Source organism: Narcine bancroftii, chromosome 1, assembly GCF_036971445.1.
Source record: "Narcine bancroftii isolate sNarBan1 chromosome 1, sNarBan1.hap1, whole genome shotgun sequence".
Taxonomy (NCBI): domain Eukaryota; kingdom Metazoa; phylum Chordata; class Chondrichthyes; order Torpediniformes; family Narcinidae; genus Narcine; species Narcine bancroftii.
The window spans coordinates 196236802-196257435 of NC_091469.1; the positions used below are offsets into that span (position 1 = coordinate 196236802).

General features: G+C 40.8%; 1 protein-coding gene and 1 long non-coding RNA gene across 8 annotated transcripts in view; one reads left to right on the forward strand and one right to left on the reverse strand.

Moving 5' to 3' along the window:
* Positions 1 to 600: 600 nt before the first annotated feature.
* On the reverse strand, positions 601 to 7308 carry LOC138736998 (uncharacterized). The gene is made up of 3 exons (XR_011340707.1): positions 7162 to 7308; positions 5409 to 5606; positions 601 to 877 (listed from the first exon to the last, which is right to left on the reverse strand). It is a non-coding gene; the product is annotated as an uncharacterized lncRNA (long non-coding RNA).
* The window catches only part of LOC138736970 (tetratricopeptide repeat protein 16-like), a 68105-nt gene continuing 54734 nt past the window's right edge, over positions 7264 to 20634 (forward strand). For 3 of the 7 annotated variants that reach the window (XR_011340695.1, XM_069887284.1, XM_069887294.1), the window contains exons 1-5: positions 7269 to 7551; positions 8761 to 9021; positions 10364 to 10545; positions 11073 to 11163; positions 11683 to 11823. Coding sequence is in view for 6 of the 7 variants with exons in the window: in XM_069887284.1 (XP_069743385.1) it covers positions 8962 to 9021; positions 10364 to 10545; positions 11073 to 11163; positions 11683 to 11823 (474 nt within the window). In the remaining variant the exon portion in view is untranslated. Of the gene's footprint in view, positions 7552 to 8760; positions 9022 to 10363; positions 10546 to 11072; positions 11164 to 11682; positions 11824 to 20634 lie in introns of all 7 variants that reach the window. The other 4 variants (XM_069887311.1, XM_069887319.1, XM_069887301.1 and 1 more) reach the window with 4 other exon arrangements.

The window sequence follows — 20634 nt, forward strand, 5'->3', positions numbered from 1 at the left end:
TCCTGCTCGTTCCCCCCCCCCCCCCCCCATTCCTCCATTGTCCTATAGCCAATAGTTCCATCTATTTCAGCTTTGTACACACAACTATTTGGCCTCCACAGCTTGCTGGGGTAGAGAATTCCCAAGATTACAATCCTTTCAAAAGAAAAAGAATCCTCCTCATCTCTCTTAAATGGGTAGCCCCTTCTCCTGATATTATGGCACATAATTCTGGATTCCCCAGTGTTCCTTTAGTATCGGCCTTCATCAAGTATGTCAACACGTTATACATTTTTAATACAATGACCTTGCATTTTCTTGATAACAGAGTTCTATACCTTTCATCAGATGCCTGGAATTAATTGAGCAAACCTTCCCTGCATTGCCATCATCACACTAACCTTTCTCAAAACCATTTAACTCTTTAGTCACATTCATGCCCACTTTTAACCACATAGCAATTTGCTGAATCAAAAAATAAAGTCTCATTGGCATGCAGTGACCTTGTTAGTTACTTGACAGCATGGAGTTTGGACTTAAGAAATAAGAAGGAAAGAATGAAAATAAGACAAGTTATAGGGAATAACAATGTTGGAACATTTAATAAAGTGTTACCATCCATGTGCACTTTTCAACATTTGAAATTTCAACCCATCTGGGTTCATTGAGGGTAGAATGTGAAGCCTCATGCTGTTGATCAAGTCTGTGATTCTTGGATCATGTCCATAGCTTGTAACCAGATAATCAATCAAATGGAGCAGAAGTTCCCCGCTGACAGGCTACATAAATCAGAGCATTAATTCCTGGAAAAGTTTCCGTATCAGTTTCAACATCAAAAACTATTTCTTTTCTTTCATTTCATTAAAGTGAGTACCGAACCATCCTTCATCGTCTCACCCTAAGACAAAAGATTTACTTTAGGTGGGTGTAGTTCTCACAGTAAACCTGCAATATTTTACATCAGATACTAGGCACAAAATTATAAACTGGGAGCAGGTACAAGGAGCAACATTTATCAGGTAACTGAAGAGCACATGTTTATGCACATGTGGAATTACACATGTTTTACATATCTCTTTTACATATCATTTTTGTGAAAGCCTTGTTTTATTTAAACTAAGTTTAAAATATACAAGTGTGAGAAAACCAGAATTAAGAGGCCTATCATTAACATTCAAGGAGTGAAATGAGGTCAAGTTTTTTCAACATATATCACTGAAATATGGAATTCTCTTTCAAGGCTGTTGTTAGTCATTTGCAGTGGCATAGACTACCATGTACAAACTAGCATTTGCTTGCCCTCACCACACTCCTGAATCCTGCTATGTTAACTGGAGGATAACAATGGATAATAGTATTCAAATGGAATAGTAAAATGTTAAGATTATGATTGTTGATTTGGTTCAAAAGTGACCATCAAGGAAGGAAATCTAATGTGGTCTTAATGTGATTAATTGTAAAAGATCTAGCACATCATTTAGTTTAAAAGAGATGTTGGAGAAACTCAGTAGATCATGCAATACCATAGGAAGTAAAGGATAACCAATGTTTCAGGCCTTTCTGATGAGGGGCACAGACCCAAACCATTGGTTTCCCTTTACTTCCTATAGATGCTGTATGACGTTCTGAGTTTCTGCAGCATATTTGTGTAATATTGCATTTTATTTAAATCAGGAGCTTTCAAGGATTTACAATGATGGTTATTTCTTGGCGGCAACTTCACATCATTTAAATGAAAGAGAAGGTATTTAAAGAACTTGACTGGAATATTTTTATTTATTAATGGCATCAAAGGATAATTTGGGGGATTAAGTTCAGGAGTCAAGAGATCATGTTACAACTCTACAAATCTCTGGTGAGACCACATTTGGAATATTGTGTTCAGTCTGGTCACCTCATTATAGGAAGGATGTGGAAGCTGTGGAGAGATTGCAGAGATTTACCAGGATTTTGCTCATTTCATATTGGCTATAGAACCTTTGGCAGAAATTATTCAATGGAATCCAGACATTAAGGGGTTCAGGGTCAACCAAGATGATCATGAAATCAGTCTGTTTGCAGACAATATATTAATATATCTGATAGAACCAGAAATTTCTTTGCAAAAGTTGCATTTACAACTGGGCTACGGGAGGGTCTCTGGGTATAAAATTGGGATAAAAGTGAGACTATGCCATTAATTGATGGGGATTACACAAATTATAAAAGAAATATGCTATTTAGATGGCCGAAGAATGGGATTATGACTTGATAATGACTTGATTTATATAAAATGAACTATCTCACCTTGCTTAAAACAACTTGAGGATTTAAATAAATGGATAACTCTTCCGATAACTTTGATTGGAAGAGCAAATTGTGTTAAAATGAATAATACCATTACCACAGAAGTTTTTTTTTCAAAATTTGAATAAATTAGGAAGTTTAATTGGAAAGGCAAGTTAGCCAGAGTCTCCAGGGAAAAATTAACTTAAAAATATCATATGGGGGGTTTACAACTCACAAATTTTAAATACACTGAAACCTCATTAGAACACGATTAGTTAATCTGCGGAATCACTTATAGCCCGGGTATCTGTAGACCCCAAACTTTGCAAATAAGTTGATTAAAATTCAGAATACCAATATTAAAAGAATGTGCTTCCTTTCTTTCGTTGAAATTGTTAGTTATAGATAGTGGATCCTTCAAAAACTGGTAATATTTGGGTTTGATTATCCGTGGGCACTCTGACATATATGCATCTGTTCCACGACTCGGCTGTAACACAGTATGAAATCTTGGACCCCCAATTACCATATTCTAACAAGGTTTTACTGTATTTCTATTGGGCAGTTCAGATGAAATTTGTAACTTCCCACTTTGACTGAAGAGAAAAGTCTTCATGAGTGGAAACTGAACTGAACCAAGTTAGAGAGGCAGTAGCAGAAGATCTCATATAAATTGGATACTAAATCTATTCCTGGTGCAAAAGAAGCACCTTTAACAAAGCCTATTTTTAATATTTGGTACAAATTGAATAATTTAATTGGAACAAAGGGAAAAATATCTCCAAAAATACCCTGACTCAAAATAGATTAATCTCTAACAATGGATAATAAAATTCTACATACATGGGAATAAAGCGATCAGGTATGTGGAAGATCGTTATGCGCAAGGACAGCTAATGGCATTCGAATAGTTAAAAAATGTATAATATTCTTAACAACAAAACTTCTGCTACTTTCAATTAAGAGCTCTTTTCAGAGATGAATTAGGACCAGTCATGATGTTACCAGCATTCAGTGAAATGGAGATTCTGATTCGAAAGGGGATCACGAGGAAGTTTATGTCCACAATGTATTCTCTACTTCAATCAGGTCCTCCTAAACCGGAGTTGGATAAATCAATTAAAAGATGGGAATCAGACTTGAATATTAATATTGGTGATAAGAACTGGTCCAATTTATGTCAGGACTGCATGACCAATACAGTGAATGTAAGATTATAGATTGGTGCAATATAGCTCTCTGAATCAGCTATATCTTGCACTGCAGAAATGATATAAATTAAATTCTAATGTTTTGGATACGTGTTTTAGATGCAGTGAAATATCATTCCTTGAATTTACGTTTGGCATCACCCTGCCAATAACAGACACATCTACATGGGAACAGTGAAGGGAATTGTAGATGCATTGGAGGATTTAAACCACATTTTTTGCTCCTGCAAGGCTGAGAATCAGTAACCTGCTTAAGACTCAGCAGACATAAGCTAAATTCCACCATGGGGCCCAGAGATGCAGTTATCTGACAAAAAGACATCTGTGTACCAAGAACATTTAATCTTCCTGCTTGTTTGGATCAGTTTTTCAGGCAGAGACCTAACCTTGATGCAAAATAAACCATTGTATTCAAAGTGATAAGCTGAAAGTTGTGTTATTCGATAGAAGCCTAGGCATGCTAGCTTGCTTGCTTATCTTTCTTGCTGTGCTGGGAATAGGTGCTTGAGTAAGCAGTTTTTGGGTAATATAAGCCATGGTCCCGCTGCTGAAGTTTGAGACTCTCCGAGAAGTGGTAACATCTTTCAGCAAGAAGAACCTCTGGAGTCCAGCCAAAGTCCCGTTTGGGGGAGGTGGAGAAGCTGCTACCGGCACCCCGACAACCTACTACAAGTGTGCAGTCGTTGCCTCGCCTCGGCAGTTGGGACCAGTCCAGGCATTGATAAGTATAATTTGGAAGGGCTTGCACATTGTCGTTTAATATCAGCTTTAGAATTTGTAATAAAGATATGTATAAACGGAAGTCCTCTCGGCGTGCGTGTCTATTTTCTTTCGGTAGCTCAAACACTGTGACCAATCTAAAACTAACAAAGTGAGAGGTACAAGTTTACCCAGGACAATAGACAAGTAAAAGAAAAGTGATTGCACACCAAGGGAAGAGTGCTAATTTTTTTTTAGGTGCAGGAGCTCACCAAAAACAGTGACAAGAAGGTCTTGCGAGATCTGCCCTTGGTGGCCGCCATGTTGTATTTACTGTTGTATAATTGAGAGCATTGTATAATTGAATAATATGACAAAGTATCGCACAGATGCACTCACTCATTACTATAAAATGTAATTTTCAACAAATAAATAGATGGCAATCATGTATTTTACCAATTAAAAACTAATTCTCTGCTTATCAGAAGTAAAGCAAATGTTTTTGCACTTTTAGCCACCTAAATTGGAATCAAGTATTAAAAAAATATTTAATGAACTATTGCTGTTCCAGCTTCAGCTTCCCAGGCTTCACCTGCGTCGCCGGCTTCCCTAACAACTCCATTTCCCCCCACCCCGGCTTTGCCCCGGCCCACCCTACCCCCTCACTCTCCCAGCCCTGCTCTTCTCACGTTTTCTCTTTCCCGTTTCATTTACTTTTTTGTTGTTTTCCTCTTTAGTTTCTTCCTTTGCTTTCCCGCCCCGCATCCGAGCACGTGCTTTTGTCAGAGGTGCTGAAAATGGCGCCAAACTCCCCGCGTGTCCGATGACTCGCGCATGCGTTTTCCAACTCCCGCCACCCTCAAATCCCCGTTGTGTTTGAAACGCGACCGTCGCCGCTGCTCTTCAATCCCCCACTTATTTTTAATGAACAGAAGTGCAGGAGCGGCGCTCTCCTGCAGGAATATACACCCCTGCTCATCAAGCAGGTGGACTTTGAACGACAAAAGTATAAATTAATATACAATTTGAACACACAAATTTCATCTTTTGCACTATCGTTATCCCAGTCTGAAATAACACATAATGGGATTGTCGAGTTGTTGAGTCAGTCTTCAGCGCGTTAACAGTGCACATTAACAGATTGAAACCCCTTTTCTCCTGACAATTTCCCAAGGTCACCCGATTAGATGTACATCAGCCTCCTTAGCCCATTCAAACCCGAACACCTCTCTGGGTATCTGAATACTTCACCTTTCGCAGACTTTCCAATGCTGTAAAGAGGAGTGGATTCTTGAAACTTTCATATGAACAGTGTGAAGAAACTTCCACAGCAAAGACGCGTGATGGTACTCAGGTCCCCACCAGCGTAAGGGTATTGATGAAGTCCAAGCAAAAGCCAACGGACACCCGGTATGATGTTGATACATCCAGGACCAAGGGGGATACTGCCTACAAGAGAAAATAACATGTTTTAATCTCATTATTATTTTCCCGTTCCCTTTTAACCTCCTAAAATCAAGTGGAAAAAATGACTGTCCATAATTAAACGTCACCTACACTTAAATGAACGAAACACACCTCAATTGCCTCATTATTCAGTTAACAACAGGAACTAAATGTGCTGACTCGGCTTTGCTGATGTACTCTTTTTAAAAAAAGGTTTTGGTGACGGAACCGCCTAGTTTCTCGTGCTCTTTCAGTAAAACCATTCCAATGCTTGATACAAACGTGCCATTCTCCTTCAGCCAAGCCCGGACTTTCGCCGCTCCTCCCGTGTGGATCGACTTCAGCTGCAGTCGATAACAGCTCGTTGTCCACGTTTGTGGTGAAGATCCGACACAAAGTTTGCTCAGTGGTCGTCTCTGACCCCCACCCACGGAAATAGTAAACGAGGGGAATATTAATTTTGATGGACTCCGCGAACTCGTATCTTGGCCTATATCACCACAAAGCAGTTTTGGTGTCCGGGGTCTGAAATAAGAGGTCAGGTCGCATTTGCCGAAAGGGAAACGAAATTAACGTTTCAGATGCGAGATCCTTAATCAAAACTGGGAAAACTCTAAACAGTGTTTCGCAATCCGCAGAGACAAGAACCAAAAAGATAGGCAAAGCTTTGTGATGTGCGAAAAGCGTCTAGAATTATCCCAGTGTTTTAATTCACCTGTAAACCGGCTCAGGGTTTCAACAACCAGCGGGCGTGTTGCGATAGGAAGGGTTTATTTTGGACCTTTAAGAAGTATGAACAAATACAGTTCGGAGTAGTGCCTTTTTTTTGCCAAGTGACATCTGATTAGCAAATTGAACCGTGTCTTGATCTAAAGTAAGCAGAGGTTTGAGAGGTCCGAGGCAAGCTCGGTCCATGGTGCAGTGGAGCAGCCAATTTCTCCTGCAGTTGGCCACGCCGCCCTTGGGCTCCGAAGAGCGGGTAACTTCGTGTCTGCAGAATTATTGAATGGGCAAGACCTCCTTTGTATTTGCAACAGAAAGGACAGTTGGCATTATGAATGACATTGATGTTAAGCAATCAGAGACGAGGATTGTGCTTTCTTGCTCAAGAGGATTAATTAGACTTGGCTTTTCTTGTTGTCAAGCAAATGAATGCCAACAATCATTGAGTTTGTTTATTAGACAAAATTAAACTTTGTTCCCACGAAAATCAACAGCTCGTTAAACTAAGTAGATGAAATACTGAACCTAAAAAGTCCAATGTATTCCAGTATGCTATTCTTGTGTTGGTGTTCATTGAAACCTACAATTATAGGGATCAATTCAGCCATTCGATGGTTTGTTGCAGTTAATGGACTTGAAATGAATTATACACTACAATAGCAAAGAAATCGCCTTCTTAATGATTTAATTGAATAATGCAGATTTTGAAAATCCTTGTTGTTGGAGGGAGCGGTAATTGATCAATGACAGCCATAATTCAGACAGTTTGATGCCATCCGGGTACCATAACATTGTCGAAGGGCTCAAGCCCGAAACGTCGGTAATGTATTTTTACCTTTGCTACATAAAGGACCCTGTTTGACCAGCTGAGTTTCTCTAGTATGTTGTGTTTTTACTTCAACCCCGGTGTCTAGATTTTCGGGATTGACTTTTGCCTTCACGTGGATTCCCGCCCTCGTTTCTACCGGCCTCCTCGAATGCTGTTACCAATAGCAACAGGTCGCTGTAAACGGATACATAAGTAACAGTAAGTAGACGCGGAAGCTCCGAGCGGCAGTGGGCGATGAACCTCCAGCTTGTTGCTTTGGTCTGGTCTGCACCAATTGAAAAATGTAGGCTGGGAAGGCGGAGATAAATTGGCGGTGGTTCCGTGCAGAGCACCGTCGCCTCGAAATTTCAACATTCAAATCCGATCTTGATAGATCAGCACAAAGAAAAAAACAAGGTCTGTATTATAGTGGAGCGCAAGAAAATGGAAACTGATATGGGCCGGATAGTCCTCAGAAACTGAATCTTTCAAAATTGTTTTTGGGTATATTTGTGACAGTGATTGAAAGGTTTTTGATTAGCCATGGCATCAAAGGTGATGAGGAGAAGGCGAGGCACCGTGGTTGAGTGGGAGAACGGATCAGCTCATGATTGCATGTCCGATAGAAGGGGTGGTCTGAATGGCTTATTTCTGCTCCTATATCTTATGGTCTTTAAAAGCTTCCAATGATCTAATCTTCACAACTCTTTGGGGGTAGAGGAAACCATAGGTTTGAAACACTCTGAAAGTCCTATGCACCTCAGTTTAAAATGGTTTTCAAACTGCCTCCCTACACTCGCATTCCCCCTTATAGGTGCTCTGGGAATACTACACTCGCATTCCCCCTTATAGGTGCTCTGGGATTACTTAAGGTGGCATGTGAGTGGAGTGCTTTAAACTCAATTGTTACTGAAATATTTTGCTTGAAAAAAAATTGTCATTGGCCCATTTCCTTTGGAGTTATGAAACCGTGCACATAACGAGTCAATTAGGTATGATTAAAACAGTAGTTTCAAACTTTTTCTTTCCACCCACATACCACCTTAAGCAATCCCTTGCTAATCACAGAGCACCTATGGCATAGGGATTGCTTAAAGTGGAATGTGAGTTTAGGAGGGCAGTTTGAAAATCACTGTTAAAGTAACTGCCAAGACTTTTCCTTTGAGCCTTGTGGAAATATTTCAACATCAATCCTGTTATGCAACATTTGGACCTTGGACAGTATGTTCCAATACAATCCCCTCTCATTCTTCTAAATTTCAGAACCAACTTCTCTGGAAGATCATTACATGTTAATCCTCTTATCCCAAGAATATGCCAAAGTAAATTCCTTATGACTGTCTCCAATGCTAGAGCACCAAAATTGTACATAGTAATCCACCATGCAGGTGATGGACAAAAATATTTTTTAAAGAACTTGTATGTATTACCTCATTTGCTATCTTTAAATAGTCTAAGATTACAACCAATGAAGTAAGTTAGATTTTTGAACTGTAAAAATAAAATACAATTGTTAATTTAAAAAATACTCCCATAGGTGCTGAATGTATGAATTCAGAAGCAAGTGCTTAATGTAGAATTCTCAGGGTACTTGCTGAAAAATAAATAAACCTTTGTAATTGACAGAACTCATGAGATAATCCAGAAGATGAGGATGTAATCTTGGAATCAATGCCAAGCCATCAGGCATGGAGTCCGGGAACACAGTGATGCATGAATGATAATGGACATTTAGAAGATTGTTTTTTTTCCAGTAGAGTTTATTGCAGGATCTGTACAACTCTGAAATTAAAAAAACTGAAATAATCTAATAGACCCTATAAAACCATGGAAGAAGCCAAGGAAGAGGAACAGAGGGAAGAAAATCAGTTCCAATGCTTGGTTGAGGTAAGCAGGGTGGAAAAAAATGCTTTAAATGATTTGAAAGATTATATTTTTTCCTAGGCAATCACATCTTTTGGACTGGTCTACCTCATGGGATCTTGTCAAAAGGTTGCTAAAGTCCATATACACAGTGTCGACCACCCTAAGATCATCAAAATTCTTGGTCACTTCTTCAAAAAATGCTATCAAATTCTCTCCATCATGAGGAAATGAATTCAGTGGAACCTAATTTTGGAAATAGAACATAATTCCACTTTCAGTAAGCAGGATATTTTAAGGAAGAATGTCTTTCCATTTGTGATCTTCCCAGTTGTAGCCAGAGTTGGGGCAGGCTCTTTAAATAATGCAGGTGAAAACTTTGGTTGGCTCCTCTCCCACTCTCTCTTTCCCATCACACACACACACACACACACACACACACACACACACACACACACACACACACACACACACACACACACACACACACACACACACACACACACACACACACACAATTGTACTGGTTATGTATTACGTGCTTATTAACATCACTAAAGTCTGTCATTAGTCTCAGATGAGGATATTAAGTGCACAGTGGACTGCATCTTAGTTTCCAGTGATGTGCACAAGGCACACAACATTCAGGTCTTTGGTTAAATTCTGTTACTCATTGCAGAGCATCATTGTGTAACATCATATATTACATTTCCAGTCCATCATGTTTTCAGGTCCCCACTAGTACATGAATGAATTAACAGCAGGGAAACCAATCATTTTCATTCTGCAGTTCCTGAAGGATTTCCACCTTTTACTGACAAAGTGTTAATCCTGACAGCAGTGGGGTAAAGAGAGTAAAGCTGGAGTCTAAAGGTTGTTGGCAGTAGTGACAGCGAACAGTTTTGCAGTTCAGCTTTGAGAGGGGGCTTTTGTTTCCCTTTTAAACCAAAGCCTTTCTTTCTTTTTCATTCTTTTTATTAACATTTCATAATATACACAGCATAAGGAGAATAGAAATGGCACAATTAAAATGGTATGTCCAAGTCTACGTAGTATGAATATCATATAGAAATCCCAAAGAGAAAAAATGTGACATTTTATAAATAATTCTATCAGAGAAAACAGAGATAAAGAAATAATTATACATATGTATATAAAAAAAAAACAAAGCCTATTGTAATTTGCATTTTCCATGGTTGACAGCACCCTGCACAGTGAGCAGTCATGGGAGGGTCCTTTGGTTTGCATGAATCTACTGTGTATCCAAATACTGTACCTTGCTGATTGTTTCAAGACGCCCCTTTCAATGGTCTATTTCACTTGGGTGTTCCAAGGTTCTTCACAATTAAATGTTCTCATTCCCCAGGAGGATACAATCATGTTGGAAGCTGGTGTATTTCCCACAGCTTTAACTGAAGATCAACTAACAGCAACCACAGAGAATTCACGACAAAATCTCTTTGGCTCTAGTAAGATTTTTCATCTGGATGCCATAGAGAAGAAAAGTTATGTCATGTCAGACATTATAAATAATCAGGCTAAAAAACAGTAAGTATAATGGCAGGCATGGCGCTTCCAAGTGAGTCTTTAGATTGCTGATTTTAAAAAATCATGTGTTTATTTATTTATTTGATTAGTGATATGATAACTTATTACTTTCGTGGTATTGACTTGTACCACTCAATGGAGAAGAGGAAGCTCTATTTTAGAGAACATTGTAAGCCACTATAGTATGTTTAAGCGACTTACCAATATGAGGCATGCCAAATATTCCTCATCATAAAAACACAAGGAAAAGCTGTAGTCATATTGGATGGAATACTCCATGATGTTCCACCACCGCCAGTAATCCAGGGGACTTCACTGTCTACTAGAAATATCAGCTCCTCTCTATGAACTGGTTCTTAATATACAGGATGTCTCAATGCTGTTGGTCAAAACATCACAGATTAAGAGGATTTTATTGAGATATTCTAGACATGAAAGGCCATGCAGTTTACAAAAGGTGATTGCACTAAATAGTTAAGGTTCTATGTCTCAGACATTGATTCACTATTAACACCCTGTTTCTACAGCTATGAGAAAGGAAATATTCTCTTCAGCATGGGGCAATTGGAGGAAGCAGTGATTTCATTTAGTAAAGCCCTTGCTCTGGATCCTCAAAAGGTAAGAAGGTTAACTTCATTTTGATGAGGTGGGGATCAAGGCCAGGGAAATGATCTGAAGCCTCAATACAGGGCAAATATGTTGATTGAAGAAGCTATTTTGCCTTGTATCCATAGTGAGGACAAACAGACAGAACAAAATAAATATACTTCAAATTAATTTAGGGATTGGAGGAAACCTGTTCATTTGGTATGGATTTGTGGCCTGATGTCACAGGATTGGTAGATGCATTATACACAAAATGATCATTATGGAATAATTGTCCTTTTCTTGATTAATAAATAATTATTTTAAATTTATAATACATTTATTATAATAAATTAAATGTGGTATGTACTGGAACAGTATAAAATGATATTATGGATACATGATGAATAACTGTTCACCATATATATTTGCCTATGTTTTCTTTATTTCGATTCAACATTCAGACATCAACTGAAAAGTGCTCATTGTGAGTCTGGTGAAATGCTATTTGGTTGCTTAAAATGTAATTTTTATAATCCCTTGTTGCTGAAGGAGTTCTATTTGCGAAGGGCTGAAGCATATCTCATGTTTGGAGATTTCCAGTCTTCTGTCCTCAACTACAGAATGGCCAGCAATTTGGATCCTTCAGATGAAGAACTCGTGTCACAGATAAGCCACACCTTGTACATACAAGTGTGTTTACACGTCTTTTGTTTATGTTCTGTTTTATGGCTATCTGTGTAAATCAGAGTAAAGATTGGACAGAGCAGAATAAATGAAAATTCCATAAACACTGGCTTGGATTAGTTGGTTTGAATGGATTTGTTTCGAAGCTGCAAATGGCATGTAATGTAATTGGTGCTAAGTGTGAATATTCAATACTGCTCCTGCCTTAGCTGCCATACTATGTTCAATTCCAGTCACCTCACAAATTGAAGGATATGAAGGAAATTAAGATTGTCCAAGAAGGTTTGAAAGAATGGTTCAGAGGAACTTCAGTTACAGGGATAGATGGATAGGCTGGGACTGTTCTCTTTGGAGAAGGCATGACTGAGGGAAAGACTGATGGACATTTATAAAGTGAGGAATCTGTACGGAATGGAACATTAAATGAGCACTTACCTGTGCAAAAAAATTTGTTGATTATTATTCGAGCAATGGGAGTTGGTGAGTCAATGTGAGATCCCATTCCTTTACAGTCCGGAGGGGAGAAGTCACTGAACCTAAATGAGTTAAACTAGACAAACCAACCATAACACAAACCTGTGACTGAACATTAGTTATTACATAACAAACATCTTTATCCGTAATCAAGAAAGGGAGGGAGAGGTGGGCTTATTGACTCACCAACTCCCATTGCTTGAATAATAACCATCAAACTTCGCACAGGTAAGTACTCGTTTAAAGTTCCATTATTCTTGGCAATGTACGTTGGTTCACCAACATGAGAGTTCGAGCTCAGTAGCTTATCCCCTTTGGGTGGTCTGACAGACCATAATCAGTTCAATGGGTCCCCTGTCTGCAGCCTTTGTCAATCTGCTGGGTGTAGAATGGAGGCCGTGAAACTCTGCCTCTTTGAATTTAAAGGCTTATTGTAGAACCCATTAAAGGTTCTCTCATTTCTCCATCCCACTTGATGGAGGAGATCCCCTATAGGGACCTCAGCCCTATAGTTGAGGTTTCCACCACTCTTGTTGAGTGGGACCCAAACCGAATAATATCCACCCCAGCCACTCTCATGACCTCCCACAACCAATGTCTGGGAGGTAGCCTGCTGATGCAATTTTTTATTACATATAAAAAGGTATTTCTCATTTAGCCTAATATGTTTTGTACATACAATGTATCTTTTTAAACAATCCAACATGCATAACTGTTCATCCTCTCTGTATGCATACATTGAGAATTTTGTTCCAATTCTCCTTTGCCTGTTATGTTTCAGAATGCCTGTAACTTGAATGCTTACAGTCCTCTTCCCAAAGGATATAGTCCATATTGTTACGAGCCCAGAGGACCCCAAAACTCAGCAGCAATAGATAGTCACCAAGACAAATGGTTACTTAAACAAAAGTTGTTTTTAATTTAAACATGAAAACAATATCACACTTTAACTTTACTAACCTAACTTAACCCCCTTCTAACTCTAAGTGCACATGTATGTAATGTGTGTACAAGTTCAGAAAAGTTCTTTGATTCACAGTCCATTCTCACTTCTCATTCCTCCCAGTTCACTGTTTGCAGGCAATTCTTATACCATGCACAGAATTTATGAAATTCACCAGGCTTTGGTGCTTGAAAGGTAAATGGTTACCACTCAGGAAGGTTTTTGTTGGTTTTAGAGAGATTTGTTGTTTATTGGACACCAACAACTGATTCCTTGTAACCAGCCACTTCAGTGTCTTGCCAAAGAAACTTGCCCCATCAGGGTTTTCCAGATGATGACCTCTTTCAGGTCACCACAGAGTTCCTTTTTGTTTCTCTTATTTCAAGTGAAACATTAGGCAGCCAGTCCTCTCCTCTTGCATGAACCACAAGGGCTTTAACCAGGCTGAACTAAGCACTCACAACCTGTCTTCCAAATGGGGTTATTCCACAAGCTTTTTAGCTTGTCCTGTTCCAGTCCCAGCTGCTGACTGTAGCCCCCCCCCCCCCTCTCTGAGAGAAAGCCTGTTTTACTCTCTGTGCTTGCAAAACCACATGACCCTCTTAGAACAGGAAGTTCCCCTCTAGACAGCTCTGGAGCTCTGATGAGCTCTTTCATCTGTTGCCTTTTTGTAAATAACAATCCATTATTGACATCTCTTGGGCACTCTCCAAAGCTTTTGCAAAGGCTCTTGGTACAGGCCTGTCTAGCATAAGCAGAGTTCCAGTATTTTAATTGAGATCTGTTTTTTTACACTAAAATACCTCCCCAATTTATCTCCCAAAAACATATCTATATACAATACAAACACAGCAAAATCTGTCACAATATGAATACAAGACAAAGTTTGTACCCTCTGGTCCGATGTCAAGGGCACTAACATGATCAACTTATGGGACAGGCTATGCAAGTCCAAACTGGAGTTGTCTTAAATAGTCCAAAACAATCTTTACATCCCAAATTTCTTTATATCTGGGTGCTGGAGGATGCAAGTGAAACACTCCTTTCATGAATCTTTTGATCAGGGGGTGGTTCATCATCGCATACCCAGAGTCCTGGAGCATCAAGAAAGCAGCCAGTGCACTTTTTGCTGCACTCACCACACTGCAGCTGGCCCCCTGCACAAAAAACATATCAGTTTGGAAACTCAATACACCTCTGATAGAGGCTGACTGTCCATTCAGTCTGTTTTGGGTATAGTACTTTTTCCATTTTCCCAGAGGAGGTGTACTGTTTTTATGTAGACTTTCTCCAAGATGCCAACAAAATGTCCAGAGTTCTCAGCTGCAGAGCATTTATGTCGATCCTCGCTCTCCAATCCAGCAACCTAGCAGACTTAAGTGAGACAACGGATGAAATATCTTTGACACCGGTTTTAGATGTGATAGAACAAGGGGTAGAAAAGGGGGAGGAGTTGCTCTGCTTGTTAAGGAGGACATTACTGCCGTGAGGTGGCAGGATGGTTTGGAGGGATCATCCAGTGAGGGGTGGAGGAGGCATGAGGGTACTAATAGGAGTGTATTATGGACCATCAAATGGGAAGAAAATTGGAAGAACAAATTTGTAAGGAGATAGCATATATGTGTAATAAACATAAGGTAGTGATCATGGGAGATTTTAACTTCCCTTGCATTGATTGGGATACCCATACAGTAAGAGGGCTGGATGGGCTAGAGTTTGTCATATGTGTACAAGATAGTTTTCTTAATCAATACGTAGAGGAACCGACTCAAGACAGTGTAATACTGGATCTCCTGTTAGGGAACGAGATAGGTCAGGTGTCTGAGGTTAATGTTGGAGAACAAATTGGGTCTAGTGATCACAACTCTTAGTTTTAGGGAAGAGCAAAGAAGGGCCTAATGTTGAGGTTCTGGATTGGAGAAAAGCAAATTTCGAAGGAATAAAAATGGATTTGGGGAGTATTGAGTGGGACATGATTTTTTCAGGAAAGGATGTAAATGAAAAATGGAGAATATTCAAAGAAGAAATTTTGAGAGTACAGAGTAGATATGTCCCAGTGAGGATCAAAGGAAAGGCTGGAAATCATAGGGAGCCTTGGTTTTCGAGGAATATTAGACATTTGGTTAGGAGAAAGTGGGAGGTGTACAAGAGGTATAAATGGCAGGGTGCTGAGAAATTGAAAGAGGACTACAAGGAATGTAGAAAAAATCTTAAGAAAGAAATTAGAAAGGGCAAAAAGAGGCACGAAGAGGCTTTGGCAGGCAGAGTAAGAATAAATCCAAAGGGTTTCTATAGGAACATTAAAAGTAAAAGATTAGTGAGGGATAGAACTGGACCCCTTGCAGATAGGGAGGGTAGGCTATGTGAAAAGTCAGAGGAGATGGGGGAAATTTTAAATGATTTCTTTTCCTTGGTATTCACTAGGGAAAAAAATATTGTACCAGTTGAAGTAAAGAAAAATAGTGGGGAGGTCATGAATCATATAAGGATAACTGAGGAGGTAGTGACGGCAGTGTTAAAAAAGATGAAGGTGGACAAATCTCCTGGTCCGGACAAAGTATTCCCAAGGACACTCAGAGAGACTAGTGTACAGATAGTGGGGCCATTAACAGAGATATTTAGGATGTCACTGGTCTCTGAGGTAGTGCCAGAGGATTGGAGGGTGGCTCATGTTGTTCCGCTGTTTAAGAAAGGATCCAAATGTAAGCCTGGAAATTATAGACCTGTGAGTCTGATATCTGTGGTGGGTAAGTTGATGGAAAGTGTTCTGAGGGATGGCATTTACAAATATTTGGAAGAACAGGGATTGATAGGTTGTCGTCAGCATGGTTTTGTCAGGGGTAGATCATGCTTAACAAACTTTATAGAGTTTTTCAAGGGGGTTACAAAAAGGATTGATGAAGGGAAGGCTGTGGATGTTGTCTATTTAGACTTTAATAAAGCTTTTGACAAAGTTCCCCACAGGAGGTTAGGAAAACAGGTGGAGGCATTAGGTATAAATAAGGAAGTAATGAAATGGATTCAGCAATGGTTGGATGGGAGGTGTCAGAGAGTAGAAAATTGTTTGTCAAATTGGAGGCCGATGACTAGTGGAGTTCCTCAGGGATCGGTCCTGGGTCCACTATTGTTTGTTATATATATTAACGATCTGGAAGAAGAGGTGGTGAATTGGATAAGTAAGTTTGCAGATGATACAAAGATTGGTGGTATTGTGGACAGTGAGGAAGATTACCGTAGCTTAAAAAGAGATATAGGAAAGCTGGATGAGTGGGCTGAGAAATGGCTGATGGAATTTAATATGGATAAGTGTGAAGTGTTGCATTTTGGAAAGGCAAATCTAAATAGGTCATATACATTGAATGGTAGACAATTGAGGAGTGCAGAGCAACAAAGGGATTTAGGAGTTATGGTAAATAGTACCCTCAAAGTTGATATTCGGGTAGATAGAGTGGTGAAGAAGGCATTTGGAATGTTGGCATTCATAAATTGGAGTATTAAATTCAAGAGTTGGGATGTTATGATGAAATTGTACAAAGCATTGGTGAGGCCAAGTTTGGAATACTGTGTGCAGTTTTGGTCACCAAATTGTAGGAAGGATATAAACAAAATAGAGAGTGTGCAGAGAAGGTTCACGAGAATGTTGACAGGATGTCAAGGTTTGAGTTACAGAGAAAGATTGAGCAGCCTGGGGCTTTTTTCTCTGGAGGGTAGAAGATTGAGGAGGGATTTGATGGAGGTGTTCAAGATTTTAAAAGGGACAGAGAGAGTCAACGTGGATAGGCTTTTTCATTTTATTTAAACCAGAGGCCATGGTTTGAGATTGAAGGGGGAAAATTATAAGGGGAACATAAGGGGAAATTTCTTCACGCAAAGGGTGGTTGGAATGAGGAATAAGCTTCCGGCGGAGGTGGTTGAAGCAGGGATGTTATTTACATTTAAGGAAAGACTGGAAAATTACATGGAGGGGAGAGGATTGGAGGGGTATGGACCAGGTGCTGGTCAGTGGGACTAGGAGGGTGGGGATTTGTCTGGCATGGACTAGTAGGGCCAAATTGGCCTGTTCTGTGCTGTATATGGTTATATGGTTGGATTAGCAAACCTTTGTTTTTTGTGAATACTAACGGACTCCCCACCATAAGTCTTAGGAGTATGAGGAACCCATATTGGGCAAGCTAATTTGGCACGACCAGCAATCCCGAGGCCCCTTCCTCCTGTATCTTATTCAGGCATTTTGCCATCGTGGCTCCCCAACCTTAGCCACAAGCGTCTGACCTGATCTCCAGGTCCACCTTCTGAGCTCAATCCTCGCCTAAACCAGCGAGATATGGACAATCCACCATGCAAGATTGGATCTGGCCTCTCTGTTTAATCTCATGGGCCTGTCAAAATGTCCCCTAGCTGCCTTAGGAGCTGAGATTTTGTCCCTTTCCAGGAACCTGTAATTTAGCAGACCATATTATACCACCGGGAAGACTGTCCACCAGTTTTCCATCAACCTGGCCACCTTTCCTATGGAGGGACGAGACTCTGTCATGAGCCCTCTGCAGGCTGTTCTAATCTTTCCCACTTTATCCTCGGGCAGAGTAATGGCTTCCATATCAATAATGAAGCTGAGGAATTTTAGCCTCTTAGTAGGTACTAGCACTGATTTCTCAGGATGTATAAGAAACCCCACATGGCCTAATAATCTCAAGGTGGCTGCTACTGCCCTTTTTTGTTTCCTCAAGCGATCTGCCAACAATAAAGGTATCATCTAGGTAACCCATTATCATGTGCCCCTCTTTCCTGAGTCTTGCAAACACTGGTTTTAGTAACTTAGTAAATGCCCTGGGCACCAAGCTCAACCCATTTGGCAAAGCCTTATACTGCTATAGTTCTCCCTTCCAGGTAAACTTCAAGAATATCCTGTACTGTGGGCAGATCACAACCGAATAGTATGCATCTTGTAAATCTATCAAGGACATTTAATAGACCTTATGTAATAGTTGCATCACAGAAAATGTTATCCATTTTAAAATGCCTGTACAAGACATATTCTTTAAGATGCAATAGATCAGTATCACTCTAGTGCTGCTACCTTTAGGTCACGTGAAGATGTTCGATACAAATTCTTTTTTCATGACTATAATGTTCAATAACGTTTTTCTTTTTTAACGCCATGATCTCGGCATGTATATCCACCCTCAGTGTGGTCTGTGTATGTATGTATATAGGCCCTTTCTTCTTATCGGAGGGGGTTTCTGGGGATCAAATTCGATTTTTGTAGCCCTTCACTCTCTGCCAAATAGAAGCATCAGCGGTAATATTACACCATCTGTCATAGAATAGCGTTAATCGACCGCCAACCATTAAAGCCTTGTAATTATCAAGTGCACTCAACTGTAAATGTGTAGTGTTCATTTCCTCGACCTGCCTCGTCTGTGGACTGGCACATTCTAGGCTCACCTTCGCGAAGCAGTTTGAACAGGAAAATTCTGCTGCCGCTGTCTCCACGGAAAGCGTTGCCCTAAAAAAATACCTGCTGGCTGTTGCCACTTGGAGCAAGAAGCTGCCTCGGATAACCCACTTAAGTTCCCTTGCATACCTGCGATAGGGGTGAAACATAACAGGTTCTCTTGCCTGTGCTCTTGAACCTCTGACCATACCAGCCGCCGCCTTCTGCTGCTCATTCAAATCTTTCACCTGCTTGCTGAGATTGCCACCAAGTAGAAATTTCATTACAGGGTTAGATGGTCTGCACAAATGAGCGTACCTTACATTTAATTTGGCTTAATCAGCTCCTTCCTGAAGACATTCAGTTCATAGTTTGCATGGGATAACAGCCCACAAGTGTCTTGTTGATCTCTGATAAATCGTGTGAGAACGTTTGTGCAAATGCAGTGATACCTTTTACCAGCGACCCCTGTAGTCTTTGCAATTTCATGTCTTTTGCCCTTGTGAGAATGTTCAAATTGTCCCATATCATGGAGTTTGCCTTGAGCACCTCCAACAGAGGGCAGTTAACAGGGCAGGGGTATCTCTTGATAGATTCTTTTTGTACCATCTCCTGAAAAGCATTCTATACCATATAAGTTATTGACCCCACAATATCATCCTCTAGCGGATGGCCGCTACCCTATGGTACTGCAAACTTTGCAGCAATCACTGGTATATTAGCTCTCATCCTGTCTGGCCCGAGCAGTGTATGGGGATTTGGGGTGTCTCAGCCTCCATTACCAGCCCTTCATCATCTCCCCATGCATAATCATAAATGTTCTTCCCCTGCTCTGATGGTGTAGGAAACTTACTCACCATGGCCATCACCAGTTCTTCCAATTTATCCAGACGACTTACAATTTTGTCATTGGTCGAGGGCTTTGCTCTCTAGCAGGCCTTACTCTTGGACCCTGATCGAGCGGGTGCCCATCGTGCAGAGACCACGCCCTTCCTCGGGCTTTTTCTGCTGCTAGCGGTTATTCTCGCCCGTCAAATAGGTGGCTTCACTACGCGATTCGTTAGGTTTATATCAGGTCCTACCTGCTCTTGTTTGGGGTACTCCCCTTCACTGCCACTTGATGTACTGAGGTCCAATTGCCTCGTAGCTCGCCTCACGTGGCAGCATAATGGTATCATTGCCTGTTTTTTGAGACTTCCACGAAGTGAGGTCGGTGCAGCTAGACTTGGACCCCATCTTCAGCGAAGGTAAGGCTCTGTCGCCTGATCCCACCCCCCAGCAGAGGTAGATCGGCATCGCTGCTATCATTTTCAGACCCCAACTTCAAAGAAGCTAGGTAAGTGCAGCCAACCTTGGGCCCCACCTTTAGCAAAGGTAGGCCACTGCCACCTGATTTCCCCCCCCCAGTGAAGGTAGATCAGCCTTGCTGCTCCTCAGCTGGGTCACTGCAACCCGGCAGGCCCACTGCATTTTTGGTGCTATCGAAGCGCTACACGGCTCTTCTTGGAGGCCTTCCTCCTCAGGTTCTTGCTGCCTGGCCTCAGCCCCAGCCCCTCATCGGGACCTGGGAACCTCCCGCTAGTCATCCTGGACCTTCTCCTATACACCTCCATCTCCAGAGGGCGACATCGGGGCCTCCCCTCATCAGGACCTGGGAACCTCCCACTGGTCATCCTGGAAATTTTTCCGCACACCTCCTTCTCCATAGGGCTTGTTTGGAGGACTGATACCATTTGTGGATTTCTCTCCTGTGAGCTTGCACTGTTTTTGTGTTTTTTCACTCCCTCGCAATAAAAAACATGCTGCTCTTCTCAAGTCAATGGATGTAATGGCTGCGCATGCACGGATGCACGGTTTTCTTTGCAAACCAACGTACATTGCAAAGAATAATAGAGGGGGAAGCCGTTCCTTTTAGCAGAGAGGTCAAGGACCAGACATCGCAAGCATTAAATAAATGGGAAGGGAC